The sequence below is a fragment of the Dermacentor andersoni genome, chromosome 7 (genome assembly GCF_023375885.2).
Source record: "Dermacentor andersoni chromosome 7, qqDerAnde1_hic_scaffold, whole genome shotgun sequence".
Taxonomy (NCBI): domain Eukaryota; kingdom Metazoa; phylum Arthropoda; class Arachnida; order Ixodida; family Ixodidae; genus Dermacentor; species Dermacentor andersoni.
The window spans coordinates 144,797,124-144,819,651 of record NC_092820.1 but is presented as its reverse complement, the minus strand read 5'-3'; the positions used below and the strand labels follow the sequence as shown (position 1 = coordinate 144,819,651).

The window sequence follows — 22,528 nt, the reverse complement described above, 5'->3', positions numbered from 1 at the left end:
TGTGTATTTTCTTAACGCAGTATGCAATAATATAAAATCATAGCGAGAAAGGTTGCGGTACGTTAAGGGAAGACTTGTTTTCCAAGCATAGCGAAGTTGCAAGCGATGCTGGCCACACTGCGCTCTTGCTTTCATGCGTGGGCAGCGCGGGTCACGTTCTTGGGCCGGTGCGCTTCGAGTTGTGATTCCGTTGTGTAATCGTGCGTGTCTGTGTGTTCGCGGTGAGCTCAACTGCTTCTAGATGAGTTACAAAACTCGGCTTGAACGACAAGTGCGGCTCGCGTGCGTATAAAAACAAACGAACTGGCGGAACGACGTTTCCCGATGCGGCGTGGCGAAGTATTGGTGTAGAGGGTACAGACACTGATGCCCTTAAAACAAATGAAAACTTCCATTATGTGGCGCACACCCCCAAGGCAAAAAAAGAATAATGTTAAAATTTGTAAATGAACCAGTTACGACGATTTTACTAGCATGGTTTTCTGCGGAACTGCAGCTACCTAGGAACGAGAGAACTCCATCCATCCATAATTGCCATTGCCGAACTTCCTTCGCCCAAAATCTCCATTTTACTTCCTTGGCGCAATGGAGACCGTGTGACACGGAGCGCAACTCCATTGGCGTAAAGACGAAGAAGTTCAATGGAGTTCGCGGGTGCCCGTGTGACAGGGGTATAAGTCTGCACGTCACAGCCGCGTGGAATGCTTGTCACCACGGCCGTGTGGTGGGACAAGGGCCCACCCAGAGGTCACACACACAAACCACACAGACCTACCCCCCCCCCCTTTTTTTTTGTGGGGATGCGAATCCCCACAAGTAGCCGAACACAAGGATGGAGTGGGGGTGGGAGGGGGCATCTCTACCCAATAAAAAGTAAAAAAAAACTGCGTGTTCCCGGCGGGACCGCGATTTTAACACCGTTCTTCCCGCATACGAGACGGACGCTCTACCACTGGGTCATTGCCGAGATCATCGAGCTACCTACATGGAATGCTATACATCGATGACCGAGTCCAGCGGGCTAAACCGCAGGTTCGCTCGATGACTAAAAAAAAGATACTCGAGGCAATGCGAACGATCCAGTCTCTCAAACGCAGTGCGCGTACCATCTATTTGCAGCTGCTGCTGTTGTGACTATTGCAAAACACGCCTAACACCATGAACCGAAAGGAGAAGCAACATGTTCGTCGTCGTCGTCATCATCATCATCATCATGATCATCGTCATCCTGAAAACTAGCTCAGCGTTAGGCTTAGTTGTCATCGTCCTTCCATCGGTTTTAACGTGGCAGCTGAATAATTCCTCACCATCGCTCCTGCCTCTGGTTTTCGCGCTGTTACTCGTAGTCTACATCTCCCTTCGTCGTTGCAATAATCGCATCATTATCACGATCGGTTCTCTTCAGAGTGGTAGGCGTAGTCTGCGTTATCACAACCGCATCATGCAAGCCTCCTCTAGATAAATTTAGGCGTCATGATTATAATCAGCACCCTCGTCCGGTACGAGGTCATGGTCCAGTCTGTGGTGGCACCACCATCATCACCATCATCATCATCATAATCATCGTCGTCATCATCCGGTTCAAGGTATTAGGCCTAGTCTGCGCCAATAGCGATTGAAGCGGAAGATGACACGTAGCATTAGCAGCCTTTTAAAGCACGTGCTCCTCACCGGTGGTCAAAGGAGACTCCCATCTTGACGTTGCGGTATGTCAAGGCCCGATACTTGTAACTCAGCCAGCTGCTCTCCACTTTGACGCCGTATATGTTGTTCCCGTCGATGATCACGTGTGTGTAGTACAAGTACGTACACATCCTGTCTGGAGGGTACATGTACACCATGACTGCGGTTTCGCCCACTGTACACAGAAGCTCCCGGTCTGGGTTAAAAAAAAAAGAAAGGTTCTGAGATATTACGCGCGAAAATCACGTTATGATTACGGGGCACGTGCTATGATGGGACACAACGGATGATTTCTGACCACACGGGGTTCTTTAGATTGTATTATAATCCGAAGTATTCTTTCCCAAATTGCATTTTCGTTAATTTAGTGGTAATGAGGTTGGTTATATTAGAAGAGAAAATGGAAGCCAATCTTCAATTTTGCGAATTACGTGTTGAAACGCATTCGGGCCGCTGTGGTTCAGCAAAAGTTCTCGGAACTTTTGCAGTTTTGCATTCAGCCTCCTTTTTGAGAACACACTGTATCTTAAAGCCCATAAAGAAATTAACTAAGCCTCAGCAGACGCTATCCGAAATCCTTGACGTCACGACTAGGATGGTGCGGGAACTTAACAGTGACCGTCACCACCTGTCTTTGGTTTTCGCACCGAGGAGTGTTTTCGACATTTACCCTGTAGGCATCTGCCGAATTTCATCGCGTGGCATTTTGACAACAAAATGATATTTCAAAACGTCTCCTAAATATCAACAACTTTCACTTAGCAACGTCGAAAGGGCACGCGCCCTTCTGATAACACGCGTGTATGAGGCACTTATTCCTAACTATGCTGCTGTGGTGTATCAGAGTTTTAATCCTGGCCAAACAAAACAAAGCACCGCTATAACGCATAAACGACGACGTTACGATCAAGTGTCGTAAGTACGGCATGTAATTAGAAGGAATGTGCCACAGTCGAAATTTGGGCGGCCTTCTGAAATTTCGTTTGCCTTAAAATGCTGCCTTTGATTTAGACTGGTGCACTGCGGTTAAGTTTTACAGATGACCGAACGGTATATGTACAAAATTTCTTCGCCTACGTGCGGGTTCAGGCTTACCAAGGTTGGCACCACGGTAAGAGTGGTTTTTTTGCTATTGCAAGATGTTAATTTACTAGTACAGTTCGAGCGGTTATTTTCTCTCTCTTTAGTTTAAGCAACGGCAACTGGAGGGCCCATTCAGATGCACTTTTTGATATGATCACTGCTACTACCCACAATGCAGAAAAAAACAGATTACGGGGCTCTTTTAATTCATAACCAATGAGTTTACCTAATGCTACAGTACACATCACCTAAAGGAGTACTGACGCGATAGACTGTGTTCTGTATTTCTACGTCACACTGCCTACAGTTGTCTGCTTGGGAAAGCACCGCAAGACTTATCAATAAAGAAATTATACGTGTCAACAATAGTCTCTAAGGTGACCATCGATAGAATAAGAGACCATATTTTGAGCCAAACAGGGTAAGAGGGTAAGTGAACGTCCGCATTTATTACGTGCATTTCGTAAGGCTAAATGTTACGTGCAAGCATAGTGATAGAGAAAAATAAGCAGTTGGCACATTTGTTCCAGTTACTACTCTCAGCACTTGTATCTGCAAATTAATTCGAGCACTCAAAGCTGCTCGTATGCGCAGAACACACCGGTCAAATCGGTGGCCGGTCAGCGAAGAACAGTTCTCATGAAAGAACCGAGTCCAGCGATTTCTGACCCCGGGTCACTTAGCCTTCGTGGCAGGGCCGAATCTGGAAGCTGGCATATTGTGCGCACGCTTCTTGTGCTTCCAAATTTACCTTGACCCCATGCATGCAGGCTATGTTTTTCTTCAGGCTTGAACTTGTGTCTCGTTCACACTGGGACCGTCGGCGCGTCTTAAGCGGCGCGGAATCTCTTTCCTCCGAAATGGTGCGTCGTTCACATCATTCGCAATTCGTGAACACCGCGCATTCGCAAACACCGAGAAAGGTAGAAAAAGAAGAAAAAGAAGCTCGCCTTACTTTACTATTAGCGTAATCTGCCAAGCATGAACTTTATCTTGCACTCCCCCTTTCCAGCCACGCCCAGCCCCATTCTCACCCTCCCTACCACGTCCCCCCAATACTGTCCTGCGCTAGCGTAAGGTTCGCGCTTTTATAACTTTTCGCGCGAGGTCGTCTTTCTCGACCTTATACTTGTGCTTGGGGTGGCGCTTGCCGTGCAGAACCGGGCAATATTCTCAAAGCCTCTGTGAACTTCACTTGCGCGCCAGCTGACGCAGCCTGTCGAGACAGATCGTGAGAAGACGAGATCATACGCGATCAATGATTGGCGGAGTGCCGCCAGGCGAAGCATGGCGCGTCGTAACCAGGGCGGTGCCCACCGGGAACGAACTTGAACGGTCCAAATTTGCATGTACCAGGGATCATCATCAGCAGCAGCAGCAGTCTATATTTATGCCCACTGGCCGGGGGGGGGGGGGGGGGGTGTAGACGAAGACCTCTCACAGCGACCTCCAATTACCCCACTCTTGCGCTAGCTGATTCCAGGTTGCGCCTGCAAATCTCCTAATTTCATCACGCCACCTAATTTTTTTTCCATCCCCGACTGCGCTTGCCTTCCCCTGGAAACCATTCTGTTGCACTAATGGCCCTTCGGATGCCTGTCTTCCGCATAACATGCCCTCCCCAGCTCCACTTTTTCTTTGAATGTTAAATAAGAATTTTTCGCTGTTGCCGTTTGTTCTCTGTTCCACACCGCTCTCTTTCTGTCTCTAAACGTTGTCCCTGAGAATACCGACGTGCGACAACAAGCACCTGCCTCTCTTTCCCCCGAAAAAAAAATAATAATAAAGAAACAAGGAAATTCCTGTCTACGTATATAACTCGCAAGGCATGAATCAGTTGCTGAGTCGAGTTCTGATTGGCCCACGCGACGAGAGACTCGGGTGGCGGCAGAAGCGGCAGAAATCGCTATAAATAATATCGATCGGTGCGGCGGAATGCGCCGCCGCCGATTTGGATCCGCGCACCTCCGAACGACGGTCGCCTCAGTGTGAACGAGTCATTTCGGGCGCTTTACACATGTATACCAGAAAAAAAGCTTATCCGCGCATTTCTATTTATCGAAAGTGGCTTACATATCGGCAGCTGTGTCGTCGTCGTCGGTGTCGGTGTCGTCGTCGGTGTCGTCGTCGGTGTCGTCGTCGGTGTCGTCGTCGTCGGTGTCGTCGTCGGTGTCGGTGTCGTCGTCGGTGTCGTCGTCGGTGTCGGCATCGTGGTCGCTGCGGGCGGGAAAAATCAGAATGAGTCGCGTGTCGTCAAAACCGAGCTATTGTAATCGAATTAATGTACACGCTTAGAGCGACAGAAAGTTGAACTCGTTTGTAAGGGTTCATAATGAAAAGAAAGGTTAAGCGTGCAGACACGGACAGAGGAGAAGAGAAGTGGACAACACGAATGCGGCGTTCGTGTTGTCCACTTCTCTTGGGTCCGTGTCTGCACGCCTTACCCTTTCTTTGATATGTACACGCGTTGAGTGCGAAATGCGTCAGGCAATTCACCGTGTACGACTCAGTCGTAACGAACAGCCTAAATCCATTATTAATGCGAAAGCGTTATTTGCCCCATAAAGCGAAAATATGTCGGCGTGACTGAAAGATAGTAGAGACTTTTAGCTTGTACGCTATTCCGGTAAACGGGAGCGGTTTGGGCGGATTACCGGATGGTCGGGGCGTAAACGTGAGCGGTGAAGCCGCCTGGTGTTGTAGAGCTCAACCAGACAAACGCATAGCTAAAACTGCAGTAACTCACCATATCCTGCTTCGCCACTCGTGCAAATTTTTGGCAGCGGCGTAATTGGGAACACGATTACGCCACTGTCGAAAATTTACGCCAGCAGCTAAGCAGAATATAGTAATTAGCTCTGTGTTTGTGTGGTTGAGCTTTGCGCCACCAGCTGGCGCCACCAATCTGGCCGCTCACGTTGACGCCCCCGCTAAACCGGAAAACCGCCCGCGCTTGCCCGAATACCGGACACGCTAAAAGTCTCTAGTACCAAAAAGTGTCCGTGCGGCTACACGGTTCTGGTTGATGCATCGTGTGCGGAGTTTGTGCGTCATTGGTCACGTGACGGCGTAGCCAATGGGGAGGAAATGGCGCCGCGTCATGAGTGTATCAAATAAAAAAAAACATTAATGCCCGATTGAACGCCTCTGAGCGGCCCTTCGAGCTATGAACTCTTAGCGAGCAAGCGGGCTTGTTAAGACAGGGCGCATTTTGATTTGGCGTTACCGAGGCCGAATCTCTCTCTCGCCTCCGTTAGAACGAAGGCGAAAGATTGCGCCTATAAGGAACGCGCGAAGAAACAAGAGATTTCACCAGAGGTACTGTATAATGCTTTCGCATTTCCTCAAGTAGGCAGTCTTTAGTGCAGCTGCCGAATTTATTTTTGGAATGTTCCAGTACTAGAGAAGCAGACATCGTTTCCAACTCATCGTAATCTGCGGATCGGATGGTTTTCTGGCTCGCTCGCCAAGTTGGAAGCACGACAGCGGAGTGGGATCCGCGGGCGTACGAGATGTACCGACAACAGCTAATCAAAGAAATTTTTTTCCCAACAAGTTCTGACTGAGCATCGAGTCGGATCCGACGCACGGCTCATTTGAAAAATGCCCATACCGGAACCTTGTTCTTGGCCGTTGGAATCTCTCGAAAACATGTGAGAGGCAGCTGTCGGTATGCGTGCGACAGGTTGTCCGTACAATTGCACGCTGAGTCGTAAAAACACATCCGTAGACGCTATTACCCACGTTCTGCACAGGTTCGGCTAAATGAGTAAAACATTTTCTTATTTTTGCAGACGCGTTAAACGTGCTTAATGGAACCTTAGTGGAACGAGTTAAGCACGGTACGACAGGTCATCCATTTGTAGCATCGCCTCTCGTCTGTCGGAATAATTAGCCAATTATTCATTTGGATGTGTTGCGCAAGTAATATCTGGCTCTTCTATGAATAAATTTCAAGGTTTTACTACTGTGCTAGCTGCCATGGGCAAATTATTAAAATTTCTGCACAATAAAGAATAGTCTGCTGGTATGTCAGAACAATATGATGTCGAATATATATGCCTCTTCTCGAAAGTGGTGGCCAGTGACCACGTCAGCGACATGAACAAAAGCAACGGTACGAGGACATGTCGAAGTGCAGGCAATCAGCGCGCAACGACGATCTAAGCGAGGTGGTCAGTGTGGCTTGGATATTTGTTCTTCGCTACCGACGGCATCGACAAAACTAATTGTGCCCGCTGATCTATGCTTATCAGAGTATCTCATACATCAAATACGCTGTATACAAGGAATCGCGTGTTTCTCTTAAAATCGCTGAAAAAAAATGTTTTCGCCCTTAACTAATTTATGTTGCTGCCTAAATTTCTGGAAATATGGCATTTGACGGCCTGGATCGTTCGGTATGACACTTGGTATACGCTTACCTGCCTGGCTAGTCGCGAAAACGAACTTTGAATTTGCGTTCCCGCACACCCCTGGCACTCTGCGATGATTAAAACATGGCGGCTCTGTAACTTCCGTCGTCTGCAATACGACAAAGCGTGGCCTAAGATATTGGCTTCTATTAATCCCTCAAGAACGTATCCAAGAGGCAGACAAAGGCAACTTGGCAGTTTTTTTCCTTAAAAATCAGACAAGTAACATTGACCAAGTGCCACATTGAACAATCCGCACAATACAATGATATCTTTCTCCGAAATCAAGCAAGATCATCTTTCCGTACTATTGTAAGACAAAAACGCACATTCCAGTACGTAAAGGAAGTTATACCTTTCTGCAACCCAACAACATGCCACTACGTCCGGTGTTACTGGACGTATCCGAAGCATGACGTCAACGACGTGTTTTCGGCTCCCGTATCGTTTGCGGCGAATACAGCGAAAAAACAGCATGCCTCCGGGATCCGAGGCAACTATCCGTGGAGCGAGGATTTGGACACAGCTCCTATTCGTTTGGTGTGTCTGACTTTTTGAACGCTTCATCACATCCTCGTGAAACCGGAAGGCAACGTTCACACTTGGGAAGCGGCGAGCGGGCGGAAAGGCCAATGCGGGCGGAAAATCTTTTCCGCGCGTTTCCAAGATGTTCACATTCGTTTCGCCACTGCAGCGCAAACCATGGCCGCTTTCGGCCACATCCGTCGAGCCTGCGTAAGTTTGTCCGCGTGGTGGCGCTATTCATCGCACCACTTCAAGCAGTTTGTTAATTCATTGACTTATCAGTTACTGAAAGCTACCATTTCACACAACTGCCCGTGACGTCATCAACTTTCGTCTACCATGGAAGAGGAAGAAGACATAGTTCTGATACTTTTGGCTAGTTCCTGAAAGAGTGAACAATGAACAACGGAAGATGTTAAATTTTACGACCGGATGTTTACATGCTAGTGCAGCATCCGGTGACGCGGAACGGCTTTCCACTTCGCCATGGCGAAAATATTGGTCCGAGACCGATCCGACTCACCGCCTGGTTTTCCGTTCGTTTTGCCGTCTATAGGCGGTCGGATTTTATGAAGTTTTTGCCGCTTCCGCCTCCTCCGATAGCATGCGTGAATGTAGCCGAAGACACCTCCGGAATATAATAGCTTCTTAAGTCAGCTTGTTTTTACCAACTAATATGTTACGAATGTGAAACAAGAAGTGTTTTTTTTTGTTCGAAAATCAGGGTTATATGAAGATAACAGTATCTTTTCGTACATAAAATGGTCGTGTTATATATGTTTTCGCAGAAACAGATTTTCTTTGTCAAACTACGAAACAAAAATGAAACTCTTACATTGTGCGGTGGCTTGGAAAAGTGACGTAGCATCCTGGATTTTCAGCTCCTCTCAAAGCGTTGAAAACGCATTTCGCGAGCCTACCGATTTTGACGTAGTTGTTGATAACTCAGTGGTCTCAATCGAAACAGTGCCAATTATTTCAGAAGCTGTTGGCAGCGATATCTATAAACCACTTGCACACAGTTTTGCATGCTTTTAACTTCATATATGTGGTGTCGTGACTTTCGGTTTACCGCGGGTTGTGTCTTCAGATACGTCATATTTGGCGACGTTTGGAAGTGTACGTGGTGTCACATCAATGCTTTTGACATCACCAATATACTCTCCTTGCAGTCCTATCCCAATCAGTTCCTGTCGTCAGCGATACGACTGCGAAATTAGTTCAGAGTTAATTTTATAAAGGACTGACCTCAATATGCAATTATTGTACAAGGGGTCTCAGGAGGATAGACAAGCTTAGTACAATTCCAGCGCTGTATTAGACTCATAATTCTGTATGCTTCGCCGATCTAAAAGAAGTTTGTAAGACGGGTTTCACATAACGAGCTGCGGCGAGGGGCGTAGCGACGTCTACTGCCGGTCCACCGGCCATCGAGCTAGTCTTATTAAGTACAGTGTTACAATCAGTGGCTGACGACGATGCCCACAAAACGCGGCCCGCTCGTCGTTGCGGGGTACCCGTGTGTCTGCCACTGGCAAGCATGCACGTGCTTCAGTGATGCGGTTTGTACCGCAGCGAAGGACCTTTGCGCGCAGTTGATTGGTTTGTCATTTTCGGCGGAAGAAAAGTAAATGCGCAGGCATAGCGCGGCGCGAAATGTGCCTGCGGGGATATTGAAGAAGAGTGGTCGTATGCCTGTACGAGTGCTCCGCATCTTCGTACACCGGGTGAATCCCTTCGTCCGATGACGTGTACAGTCGACGAATCGCACCGTTAATTGCACCATGTGTCTGTCGTTATCAAAATTTATGAACGCAGAAAAAAAAAGAAACAAGTGCTCACTCGGTGGCGCCGCTGGAGGAACTGGTCTTGCCGGTGGAGGTACTGGTCCCCCAGGTGGAGATATTGGTCCCCCAGGTGGAGGTGGAGGTCCTCCAGATGGCGGAACAGGGCCCCCAGATGGCGGCGCTGGTCCGCCTTGTGGCGAACCTGGTCCCCCAGATGCGGGAGCTGGTCCCCCTTGTGGCAAACCTGGTCCCCCAGATGGCGACGCTGGTCCCCCTTGTTGCGGAACTGGTGCCCCAGATGGAGGTACCGGTCCTCTCGGTCCACTTGCTGGTAGTACTGATGGAGGCGTGGTCGTCGAGGCTGGTGTTTTAGCTCCTATAGGAACTGGTACCGGAGGAGGGAGGCTGCTGCCGCCACCACCACCACCACCGCTAACACCGCCAACGCCACCTCCGTCGCTGTTGCCGAAGTCATCTTGTGCGTCTTCTACGGGTCACAAGGGCAAGAGTGCGGCGTCGTACAAATGCTTCTTTGACAGAGTTTAAGAATGACGCAGAAGCTGCGGCTATATTGGGTTACAATTATTTCCGTTTTACAGACACCTTAAAAATCGGCTGATGCTCTTAACGCAATTCTAGACCTTCAACTAGGTTATTGTGAAAGGTGGGCATTACTAACACACGAAATCGAAACACACATTTAACTAAGTAACAGGCAATCGCGATTTAACTTCTTGATTAAGTACTTTATGGCACATATGGCACTTTACAAGCTGTAGCGGTTGCGTCTTCGTGGCGTGTCTAATTCGATTTGATTTGCAGAATGACACCAGTTTGGAGAGATCAGCCATTAATGTCACCACGAAAATGCACGGTTGGTCCACTCACTTTTTAACAAAACGTTCTTTTATGCATTGAATCACAACGGTACCTTGAATGCACGGTTGCAACAGCGACAGCGCTTTTGTGTGTGACGGGATAAATTAGCGAGTAGGTAGGTCAGACTTGTACGTAACTGAAATAGTCTACTCAAATTATGCTATCTAAAATAATTTTCATAATATTTTGGTGTCTTGGAAATGCATTGAGAGAGGAGTATATCTGCCGTAACCTAAATGCGCTTCAAGGTTTACTGTACAGAAGAAAAGCACAACACTGCCTTCCACAGAAACTTGTTCCACTAAGCACCCGCGTACGTGTCCCCCGTGGCTCTTACGTTCGTCCTTGATTCATGAAAGAATTTAACTACTCCGCAGGTGGGGAGCGATCACACAAGCTTATGCAAAGGTTGTGGGATTGTTTCCCACCTGCAGCAAGTTGTTTCTTTATCAAGTTTCAGTTCAAGTAATTTATCGCGTTTATTTGATTTATTAAGCGCAAGTAATTTTCCCTATGTTGTCCATGATGTCAGTGTTTGTTGACTTATCATGACAGGACTAGTAAAAATGGGGCCCCTCAGTAACCCCCCTTCTTCTCGTTTGTCTCTATATATATATATATATATATATATATATATATATGTATATATATTATATACCGGGAAGAACGAATATACCGGTGCACCAAAAATATTCTGGAACCATGGAAGATCATCCGGAGCTTCAAGTATATGTTTTCTAATGGCTATAAGGGATCTAAACTGTAACGTCTGCGAAGGAGACGACGAGCTGCCGCACACCAGAGATGTAATTGGGGATAACTTGGACAATAAACAAAGCGTAGTACAGGCACGAACAGATGCCGGAACAGAGAAGCCTTAGAGATCAAAATGTATCGTAGAAAGCTTTTACTAGGAAATAACGGAGGAGAAAACGAACCTAATAACACGGCCACTGGATCCGATGAAACCTCAATACAGCTAATCAAACATCAGGGTCTGAAGAGCAAGGAACTGCTGACTAATGTCATGCAGCAAGCGATTAAAAAGAAGCAAAATCCATTTGGTTGGCATGAAAACAGGATGAACCTTATGTATAAGGGTAAAGGTGATACAGGTCAGAGGAGCTCGTACAGGACAGTTACAGTAACGTCGGTGAAATATAGAATGACAATGCAAGCCATAACATTAGAGCTGTCCAATTGGATGGAGAAACCATAAACAGGTACTAGAACTACACAATGATACTAGAACTACACAATGGGTTCTGGTCAGGCCGGTGCTTATCAGAGAATATTTTTGTGCTCAGGTGGGCATACATATTTCAGTACCTCAGAATAGACCTTTATGGATAGCATTTCAACATAGTGAAGGAGCTTACGACAACGTAGACAAATAATTGTTATGGAATATTCTCAAGAAAGAGGACATGGACGATGATTTCGTGGAGCCGTTGAGGCACATACCTAGAGAAGTAGAAATCGTAAAGGAAGGCCGGAGATACAATCACGTTGCGGAAACTCACTAAGCATTGATGCAAGGGTATCATCTGTCTCCAATATTGTTCACGATTCATGTCAAGGGCGTAGGAAGACGACTGGAAATTAGTAAATTAGATTTTGATCTCTTACATCCATGAATAAAGGGAAAATCAGACATCCACCCGTTCGTAGCAATTGCTACAATTCTGCGGGTTTCCGCAGAACTACTATGTCTTACATATATGATGGGCAAAAGGTGCAACAGGATGTGGCTGGGCTGATGTATTCGGACGACGTAGTGCTCCTAACGAGCAATGCAAGTGATTTACAGAAACTTGCTAATATGAGTGACAGTGCAGCGACGAATCTAGGCCTGATGTTAACGCAGATAAATCGGGGATTATGATCTTTAATGAAGAGACGAGTGATAAAGCGGCACCAAATCAACGTATCGTCAAGCAATATGTATGCCTCGGTGTATACATTAATGAAGGAAAGGCCCAACTCAAGCATTTACCAAAATAAAAAAAAATTAGAGGGTAGCGGAATGCAGCAATAACAAAACATAGATTGCTTTGAGGCTACAATACACACGAGGTGATCCGAGGAATTCGGAAAAAGGTAACCGTGCCAGAGCGAAGGTTGCAGAATAAACAGACGGTGGTGGGCCGACTGAATTTCAGGGCCTACGGTAAATCCCCCCCTCCCCCCCCCCAAAAAAAAACAAAGAAAGGCAGTGCAAGGTGACTCGGGTTAGGCTTCTTTTGAAGTCAGGGGCAAGCACAGAGCAAGATTCGTTTTGAAGAAAGGCTAAGGAAGATGGCTGAAAATAAATGGTCGGCTCAAATGCACAACCATCTGTGCATCAAAAGCGTGGACACGGAATAACGGAAAAGGTCAAGGAAGTCGGTAATCAAGTACTGTAACTGAAAGCATAAATATACCACAGGAAGTCGTGAAAAAACATGAGAAACAGAAACAGTAAATTCGATGCGAAGTATGGAAGCAAAAATGAACACGGAGATTTACGGAAACGGCGCGAAATAAGCCTGAAGAGACAAATCTGTATGATAACGCAAACAGAAGTGCCTTGCTATTTAAGGCCCGAGCTGGCTGCCTGAACCAAAAATATACCGGAGAAAATATGCGCCACAGGATTAGGCATGAGTGGGCAGCAAAAGACGACTCCGCCCATCGTAACAGAATGCCAAGATATCCACCCAACGAGACCCGTAAGGAATGTCCTCCTTCGAGAAGCGTTGGTATTCAAAGAATATGGAAGAATTAAGTGGTCGGGAGGCTAGATAAGTAAGGGGCGATTAGACTATTGATGTAAAAAAAAAATCAACGAGAGGATTGATAGAACCGGAGTCAGGGCAAACGCTGGGAAGGAAAGATGGAGATCAGATATAGAGAAAAAGGTTAGATAGTGAGAGATGCAGTAAAATGTGATGAAATCAAGCAAGCTACGGTACCATTTCTCCCTGCGCCATTTCAAAAGGGATACCGATAAATGTTACCTTCATCATCATCGTCATCATCATCGTCATCAATGGACACATTTATCCCATCTGATGTTCTAGGTTACTCCATGTTCTCAGCACCCCTGTTGTCACGCCTGACATGCACTCTTCGAGTCTTTGGCATTGCCGGCCGTGCAGCTACCGGAGTATTGGGCAGAAGTAGCACTCCCGACGACAGATCATGTGACCCGGACATCGATGATCCTCGGCTACTATCAGTAGTGAGTGATACTGCTGATGAATTTGTGCTGCGCCTCAGCCAGAAGAGTAGTATGGTAGAGAAAAACCAAGTATGGCATTTCAGGTAAGTTTGAAGTGGTAAAGGCAAGGCGCAGAAGACCAAGACTCAAGAAGAACACAAACGACAGGACCGGCGCCTGTCGGCGCCTGAACCGGCGTCTGAAGCCGTGTTCTTCTTCTTGAGTCCTGGTCTTCTGCGCCTTGCATTTACTACTTCAAGCATGAACCAACTAGGCCAAGCAAGAGTTTTACTCAGGTAAGGTATTGCCATGCCAGTTGTTGCAAGAAAGCCAGTCAGCTCTCTCACGACCCATTGTGGTGCACCAGATATTCGTTCACGTCGTAAGCCAAGCGAGCGAGTGCCGTTGGGATCACACGCATCCTCTTAATTTTCATCTGGTTACGTAAATGCGCTACCTCCTTGCCACTCCCGACAATTGCACACTGGACATTGCAGCGAATAGAATTCGACTAAAACGAAATTCTGCTTAATTTACTTCCGCTTAAGCAAGCGTTATCGGGCGTTTATTGACGCCGAACTGAAATGGCTGGCTGTCCACTAGGGCCGGCCTTGTCGAAGCACATGTCATTGCCATCAAGCCTCATGCGGCACTCATACAGACCAGAATTATACGGTACACGAAAGCTGTAACCACCGACATTCGCCGTTTTGTTTCTTTGACAACGCGAGTGGCAGCTTTTAATGGACACCTTCACTTTAACCTGTCTTCCAAAAGGATGGGACTCATCTCTCGTTCTCTGTGACTGAACCGGCCTGTACCTTCCAAGTTCGGCCGGAGCGTCGTCGCAAAGGCAGAAAGGCTGTTGCTGCAAGCAAGGATACTGGACTGCCGGAACACAGTTCAGAAACTTCAAAACGAGACGTTCTTTGCCCGATGTCGCTTTCAGTTCCGCTGTGCTGGCATCCAGCTACACGCCAATCAGGAGGCCAATATACGGACACTCTATGCCAAGTTTACGCACGAAGTCAAACTTCACAGGCTCTCGGACACAGCCAAACCCCATCGTCCACCACGGCGTGACTGTGGCGGTACAAAATCTGTCTTCGCACAGACTTGATCTTTCTGACGCCTCCTTTCTTGAGCTAGGCCTGAACCTCAGTGTTGCTCCTGCCCTAGACGTGAGAAAGGTGCTTTGCGCCGTGGAGCACGCCGTCATCCAAGTTCATCAGTCCCACCGGGATGAGGCCCCCACCCGCGTTATCGGTGTCCTCTCTCGGTTGCAGCAGCGCAAATTTGCTTCGCCACTTCGTGCTGAGGAACGCGGTGCTGTCGAGCGGCTTCATGACAACTCTGAGATCGCCATTCTCCCTGCTGACAAGGGGAATGCCACAGTTCTCCTGAATACGGCCAAGTAGAAAATAAAAATGCTGGCCCTGCTTGACGATCAGAACACTTATGTGCGGCGCACCCGGGACCCTACCTTGAAGGTACAGAGCCGAGGTGTGGAACAACTCCTAGCGGAGGTGTTCCACTTTGTTTCTACCGAGCACAAGTCCCTCTGCTACTCGCTTCTTTGCCGTAATGGTGCGCCCCCTGCGCTTGATGGCGTATCAAAGATTCACAAACCTGATGTCCCTTTTGCGACTTATACTGGTATTTACCCATTCCCCCCTGTACAAGCTATCCGTCTTTCTGCATAGACTTTTGTACTCTCCAGTCGGAAAAGGTACAACGCATTTGCGCAACTCCAACGAGTTCGTTGAAAAAGTTCGGGATCTTGTTCTCGACGACGTCGACGAGGTGATGGTTTCGTTTGACGTTTTTGTCTGTTTACTTCCATTCACACTGACATGGCCGAGGAAGTGTGCTGCTGCTCTCGACGCCGATCCAGCTCTACCAGAACGGTCCCCATTTGAAGTCCCCGACTTGAAGAGTCTCCTCAGACCTACTGCTGTTTCGATAAGACCGTCTAATAGCAAATGCACAGCGCAGCAATGGTGTCCTCAGTGTCGGCGACCGCTGCGAACCTGACAATGGCATGGCTGCAAAGTCGTGCGCTCTCTTCTTTCAGCCCATCGACAAGAATTTTTCTACGCTACGTTGACGATTGTTTTGGCTAATCAAGTGCTGCGCTTTGGAAGCTTTCACCAGGCATCTAAACAATCAAGGAGATTCCATTCATTTCACGGTTGAGATGGAGATGGACCAGAAACTGGCTTTCTTTTGACGTATTGGTGAAAAGAAGCAATGGTGCGCTTTCTTTCAGCGTTTTCAGAAAGAGTACACACACTGGCCGGTTCCTGTACTTCTTGTCTGCGCACCCTGAAGCTCACGAGAGGTCAGTAGTTTCCTCCCTGTTGGGCCGTGCGAGCCGCATTTGCGCGAAACCTGAAGAGTTAAGTTCTACCCGCCGTGGTTGCTCAGTGGCTATGGTGTTGGGCTGCTGAGCACGAGGTCACGGGATCGAATCCCGGCCAGGGCTGCCGCATTTCGATGGGGGCGAAATGCGAAAACACCCGTGTGCTTAGATTTGGGTGCACGTTAAAGAGCCCCAGGTAATCGGAATTCCCGGAGTCCTCCACTGCGGTGTGCCTCATAATCAGAAAGTGGTTTTGACACGTAAAGCCCCATAATTTATTTTAATTTTTCAAATACTCAAATTTCGACGTGATGATAATCCGGAAAGATCTTTCGTCAGGCGGTTACCCCCCTGCGTTCATGAATGCTGTGGAGCACCGTTTGTTTGGAGCAACGTTGGGCACTGGCGGCTTGAACCCTTTCCAAGCCGGCATTGGCCTTTCGAAGAAACGAGCTTCCATTCTTTACATTCAGATAAGTTTTGCTTGGTCGGTGTACATCTTTCTTTGTCACGTCTCATTCCGACCAGACGGGCTTCCGTCGAACTCTCTAATACGAACTCTCTCTCTTATCGAACTCTCTCTTAGAAGCCTCCGATACGCTTGCTTTAGAAAGAGTTAGTAAATTTGAATTTATTTGGTTTTGTGAAAGGAAAGAGTCGACTCATCCATAATTTCTGTCCTTACCGGAATCACTCGATCCAACGAGGAGGAAGATCACCACGAAGGCTATCCCCAGGAACATCAGGCAGACTACAATAGCCACAACTGTGCTCCGGTTCTCGTTCTCCCTGGAAGGTATTTCGCACGTCTTCAAAAATAGCGAAACAGTTTTACGCTTCTGCAGGAGATCATTGTGATAAGGTAAGAAGTAATGTCCCTTTCAATCAATCAATAATTAAATAATAAATAAATAAATCGATGAATCAAATTTATTCGTGCATCAATGAAAATAAAGGGGTAAAAAAATGTTGCAGTTTCACCCGAAAGCTAAGCACGGATGGCGATAGCAAATTAGTGAATAGCTGCGCGAAGAAAGGATGGTAGTTTTATCAGGCGTATAAACTTGTAAACATTCGCTCAATAACTAAATTAACAATTATATTATGCGTAAGCGTGAATGAACGAGGACGCAGAAAGGAACAGACACACAGAGAGTGTCTGTTTCTTTCTACATGGCGCTTACACATTCTCTCATGTATTCAAACTAACTAGCCTACCAACGTGTTTTAACTGAATTAAGAAGTATGGTGTCATGCGCGCACAGGTAAGCATGAACCCATCTAGCTCTATGAGTGCGGGAAATCGCGGTCAGAATGTTGGAGTGAGGAATCGCGGCAGCAGCAGCGAATGAATCGACCGTCATGCATCTCTCGCTTCAACGCGAACGAAACGTCAAAAGCACAACACACACGAAGCTACCAGCACTACGCGCACTCAGCAAACCTTGCAGACCGCTTTGAAGATAGGCCCACGCGTGAGCGCACTTCGACCACGTCGCAGCTCGCTTTTAAGATACGGTGTCCGCACGGCTGCGCTGTGAGCAGCATCCGCCGAAAAAGAGCGCCCTACACAACCCTCTCTCGCCTGTCCCTCATGCCTCGCCTGCGAATGGAGAGGGCGCGCTTCCGGCCCGCCTTTCCTCGCTCTCACACGCGAGAATGAGCCGCGTTTGCCGGCTCACCTTTGCGCGCTTTCACTCGCGCATACAGAATGCGGCGCGCGGTGACGATTTTATCGCCCTTCGACTTTATGCGGAACCTCACGGCGACGGCGACGGCAGAAATGCTCCTGGAGTGTCCATACAATTGCTATCGCGGAAAAGAAAATTACTTGCCGATCAGGCACCTTGACTGGTTCTCACCTCCATGCGTTTGAGTAGCAACATTTCAGAGTACACGAATAAGTAGGTATATAACAAATAACGAACGCAATCGACAGAAATAAAAGTGTTACTCTTACCGTTTGGCCCTTTGTCCCAACCTTATGACCCGTACGGGGAGCTTATTGACGGCTACTTATTGAGGACCGAGAACTTACTATTCGTGTAGACGGCTACGACCTTAGCCAGTCGTTCCTTAGCTCACGCGCCGCTCGCGCCTGGCTGTCGTTGATAATAATGGTTTCCATGATCTATAACTTATATATTTTATGACCATAGGCTTTAATATTGGGAGACGAAGCTCCCTCGTATCCTTTTTCCTTGCTCTATGACCTGGAACCATGAATCCAACCGAGCGCTGTCAGTGCGAAAGGAGAAATCGTTTGCCTGGCTCGACTGGGCCACGCAGATGGTATTAATTTGAAAGAAGTGAAATGGATTGTCCTGGAACGCTTACAAAATTATATTAAGGGGCCTTACGTGCCGAAATGGCGACATGATTATGAGATTATGTGGAATAATTTTGACAACCTCCATTTGGTTAACGTGCCCCCGACGCACGAGACACGGGTGTTCTTGCATTTCGCCTCCATCCAAATGCGGCCGCCGCGGCTGGGATTATAATGCCCTGGTTCTTCGTCCTTATCGTTTTCTGTTCATTTTTTTTTTTGCATTATTTCCACATTAGCTCGGCCGCAACGAGTTAGTGCGTGGAATGCTCAGCAGGTGTCAGGGGCCCTTCACTGGCCCATGGCAACCACTGGTTACCTGTTTGTTTAGTAAGAACCACCACATCTTTCACCTTACTCCTGCTCTTGTTCATTCAAGGGTGTTTTGATAGGCAACACCGCTCGAGACCGCATGCGAGTGCTGCTACCTGGCGGCGTCATCGAGCTATGACTCTTTCTTAGTAACGGAGAGGTACAGTTTTTATTCCTTGCAAGTGTCAATGCGTCTAGTGGTGGGACTTAATAAGCCTCCTGAACAGCTAAATCCGCGTTACACTAGACAAGGGATACGCTCGTACATGATCGTCCCCATGTAGCATCGAAAGCAGGAACAGTACTGAGCTAACGTTATCCAATGTAGAGCCATGATATGCATAAGTTGGGTTAAGAGACACACGTGCCGAGCAAGGTGTCGCGTAATATTCGGCGTTTTACGTTCCAACATTTGAAAAAAACTATATATATATCAGCAATACCTTTGGGATTTTCGGAGCTACTATGCAGGTTTTTAGGGATGCCACGCTATAGACGTTTTGATGGAAGGTTTAGGATCCGGAAGCGCCAAGCGACCTCGATGTGCGCGAGCGGTGCTAGAGCCCTGATATGGTAACAGCCCGATCAGTAATGACTGTACGATTGCACAACTCTCTGCTATAACGACGTCACTAGGGCAACTCGCATAGGCAGATCACGCAATACTCTCGCGACAACTCCGTATTACGGCTTACCCAGGATCCACACCTAAAAAATAATAAAGAAAGGACGGGTGAGATAGGATATGGCATTTGAGAACGACAATATAGTGAGAAAGTACGTAAGTTTGAGCTAGAGAAATTAATTCAACACCATGTTTTGTCCTAATGAAAAGGCAGGCGTTTGAAATGATGTATTGAACAGCTCGAGACACACAACGCAGTAAAGATGTACACAGCTTTCTTCTGGGGTGAGCGTTGAATGACTGGCCGAGCCGTAACACCGTTGCTGTTCCTACTTCACGGAATGCAGCAGGGAATATGAAGGTCGATTGCAATCGAAAGTGCACATTTCATTTACGAACACCAACGTTTTTGCCTATTGAACCAGTGACAATAATTATCAGGGAGAAAGTGCGCAACCAACAATCGCAGCACGTAGGGACATATCAAGCGTGCAGTCAATGACAGCCAGACAGGTGGGTCCTTATCGTTAGCGTTGTGAAACAGGAAGCTCATCAATAAGGATTTAGTCTTTGAATTGTTGAAGATTCGCTGGTTTAACATGGAGGACATTCGATCGGTACGAAGTGCCGTAATTTGTACGTGATGATTTGTTTGCGTAAGTATTTACTCCTGCCGAGTATCAATGCGTCTAGTGGCGGGTCTTAATAAACCCCCTGCGCAGACAAAGTCTCATTACACCTATATAATTTCCTGCGCAAGCAATACATACGTATCCTTTTGAACATACTAAGTGGAATCAAAGCACTTACGGTTGACATGTCTGTTGAAACGTTTTTAACCGCTAGCTTATACTGCAGGGGTAATGGCGAAAGTGCACCGTAATGTGAAATAGCAGTTCAGATATAACCATTGCTATGAAACCTGTGAATGCCTAAGGATTTCTCAGAAAAAGAGAGCGCAGTATCTCCTTTCCGCGTCGGAAATGCGCGTCAATGTTTATGAAAGAATTTGCATGCTCTGCAGACAAAAAAAAAAAAAAAAAAGACGGTAAAATATTGCGACTGCTATTTCTAGGAATCGCAATTCCAAACTCGATGCCTGGTGACATCCTGTATTTACACTTGGAAAATATCACTCAATGCTTGTAGGGCTGCCCGTGGTTTGTGCTCTAATCTGCCTTGTTTGTTCAATGAGAACCAGCTTATTTCCTATTTTTGTTCTTTACTATACGCAGCCCGGTGGTGTTATCGGCAAAAATAAATGAATAAATAAACAAGCTACAATACTTACTCGACATCTCGCTGAAACCAATGCCTAAATGAAAACGTATGAGAAAAAATTCAGTTGCAAGTGGTGGTGTGCGCATGTATCAACGTCTCGATACGTTGCATATCGAACCGAATTTATGGTAAGAAGGCTCCACCCTTCAATAAAAAAATTATTAAATGGAGCTGTCGCCATATGAGAGCACGCTATGAAGACTAATATCATTAAAAACAAATTAAAAACACATCAGGCAGGGCGAAGTGTCTTAGATAGGCTGGCAGGACTTTCGTAAAATAAACTTATACTTGTCAGTGGCTGCCCTGTGTTTCTTGACAAACGACAGAACTGACACTGACAAAGAGACTGATCTAGACTCTAGATAGTGGAATGATGTTGCTTGGCGCCGAAGATAATGAAGTGGAGGTACTAGACAGCTGGCCCGCATTCAGTGCCAATTTCCAGCGACACCACGTGACGACGTTCCACCTGGTTCATAAAATTAGTTGGGCAAGACTGACAGGGCCGCTTCTGTCGAGGATGGCGTTTGCATGAAAACGTCGGCCAGCCTATCCGAGATGGCTAACCCTAATCGACATCCATTAGCAGCGAACAGTTGGCTTTGTCAGAGTCGGTGCTAATCTTGCGCGCGCCTGCCACGGTTGCCGAGTTGCTAAGGCGACCTGCGGCTGAGCGCGAGGTCGCGGGTGCGGCTCCCTGTCGTGGCGATCACTTTGCGATGTGAACAAAACGTGAGAGACGTTAACGTCAAGAGAATTCGGCGCATAGTGAAGAGCCAACAGGCAGTCAAGATTATTCCGAAGCGCTTTACTATATGTGGCATCCCTTATGATTTACTACACGGTTTCGAAAACGTCATGGTTTAATGTAATCTTAAATGATATCCGGTTTGGATATGGTTCACCGCGTGTCGTGAAACACGTATGTCGATACAGATAACGATCAGTTAAGGTAAAATGAGACATCCACTTAGTCGTAGATCTTGCTATGAAGGAAACCTTTGTAGCAATTGGGTTTCCTTTGCAGCAATTGCTACGATTAGGTGGATGTCTCATTTTCCCTTAATTACTTCTCTCCACCTTGCGGGTTTCCGCAGAGCGATTACGTCAAACCCTTGCCTTTTCTTCGAGTTGTTGTCAAATTCGACTTCGCCCTGCTATCTGCTAGCGGCCTGGCTAGCTCAGATGTTAGAGCGGGTGCCCCGGAAAGGCGGTGGTCCCGGTTTCGAGTCCCGAACCAGAACCAATTTTCCTTCAACTCTGAGGCTTTTCTTTCGCGGAACCCGTTTGGGTTTCCTTCGCAGTGATTGCTACGATTAGGTGGATGTCTCATTTTCCCTTAAATACTTCTCTCCATCTTGCGGGTTCGCGCAGAACCATTACGTCAGATAACGATCAGCTACTCATATCACAGTTCATTCTGAACGTAATTCTAGTTTCCGAAATGAACATCACACTTACCCGACATCGCTGAACTTTCCACAGTGCTTGACATAGCAGACTCGATCCTAGACGAATCTCCTGGAAACCAAAAAGAAGCGGGGAGATCAGAGATGGTATAGTCCGCGTAAATCAACGTAACATTAACGTACCCATTGTTTAGCGTTCTTGGACGTTCGTTGGGTGACGAAGAGTGGGCGAGGCTGTGAAATTAGTCGACAGCTCGTGGTCAGGCGACGTCGACTTCCAACAGATGATCAATAACGGAGTGCTGCGCAAACAGTGCGTTTCTGATAACCCGCAATGTGTTAGGGACGCCGCGTGCTAAATTTTAGCCGAGTGTTTGCATGCCTTAGCTGTGATAGCCACGGTGCGTGTGTACGTTTTTTGTGGCGTGCTCTGGAAATAAAGCCGAAGCGAGCCGAGAACGGGACGATATGTAGTCGGTGATGGGATGAAGAACGTGTACTACACATGCGAGATTAGCCGCGTTTGCACGAATTAGACGGTGGCACATCGCATCATCTTTCTAAAGAATCGAATTCGTGTGGACAAGGACCATGCTTTGGGGAAGACACGTCGCCCTAATCGCCTTTGGCGAA

General features: G+C 47.2%; 1 protein-coding gene across 1 annotated transcript in view; it reads right to left on the bottom strand.

Moving 5' to 3' along the window:
• Window positions 1-22,082, bottom strand: part of LOC129380230 (uncharacterized) — a 37,641-nt gene extending 15,559 nt beyond the window's left edge. Inside the window, exons 1-7 of the mRNA XM_055071961.2 lie at window positions 22,079-22,082; window positions 21,948-22,007; window positions 19,273-19,285; window positions 16,622-16,725; window positions 9,549-9,980; window positions 4,840-4,983; window positions 1,672-1,879 (exon numbers count right to left, since the gene is read on the bottom strand). Coding sequence (XP_054927936.2) covers window positions 1,672-1,879; window positions 4,840-4,983; window positions 9,549-9,980; window positions 16,622-16,725; window positions 19,273-19,285; window positions 21,948-22,007; window positions 22,079-22,082 — 965 coding nt within the window. The remainder of the gene's footprint in view (window positions 1-1,671; window positions 1,880-4,839; window positions 4,984-9,548; window positions 9,981-16,621; window positions 16,726-19,272; window positions 19,286-21,947; window positions 22,008-22,078) is intronic.
• Window positions 22,083-22,528: the final 446 nt, after the last annotated feature.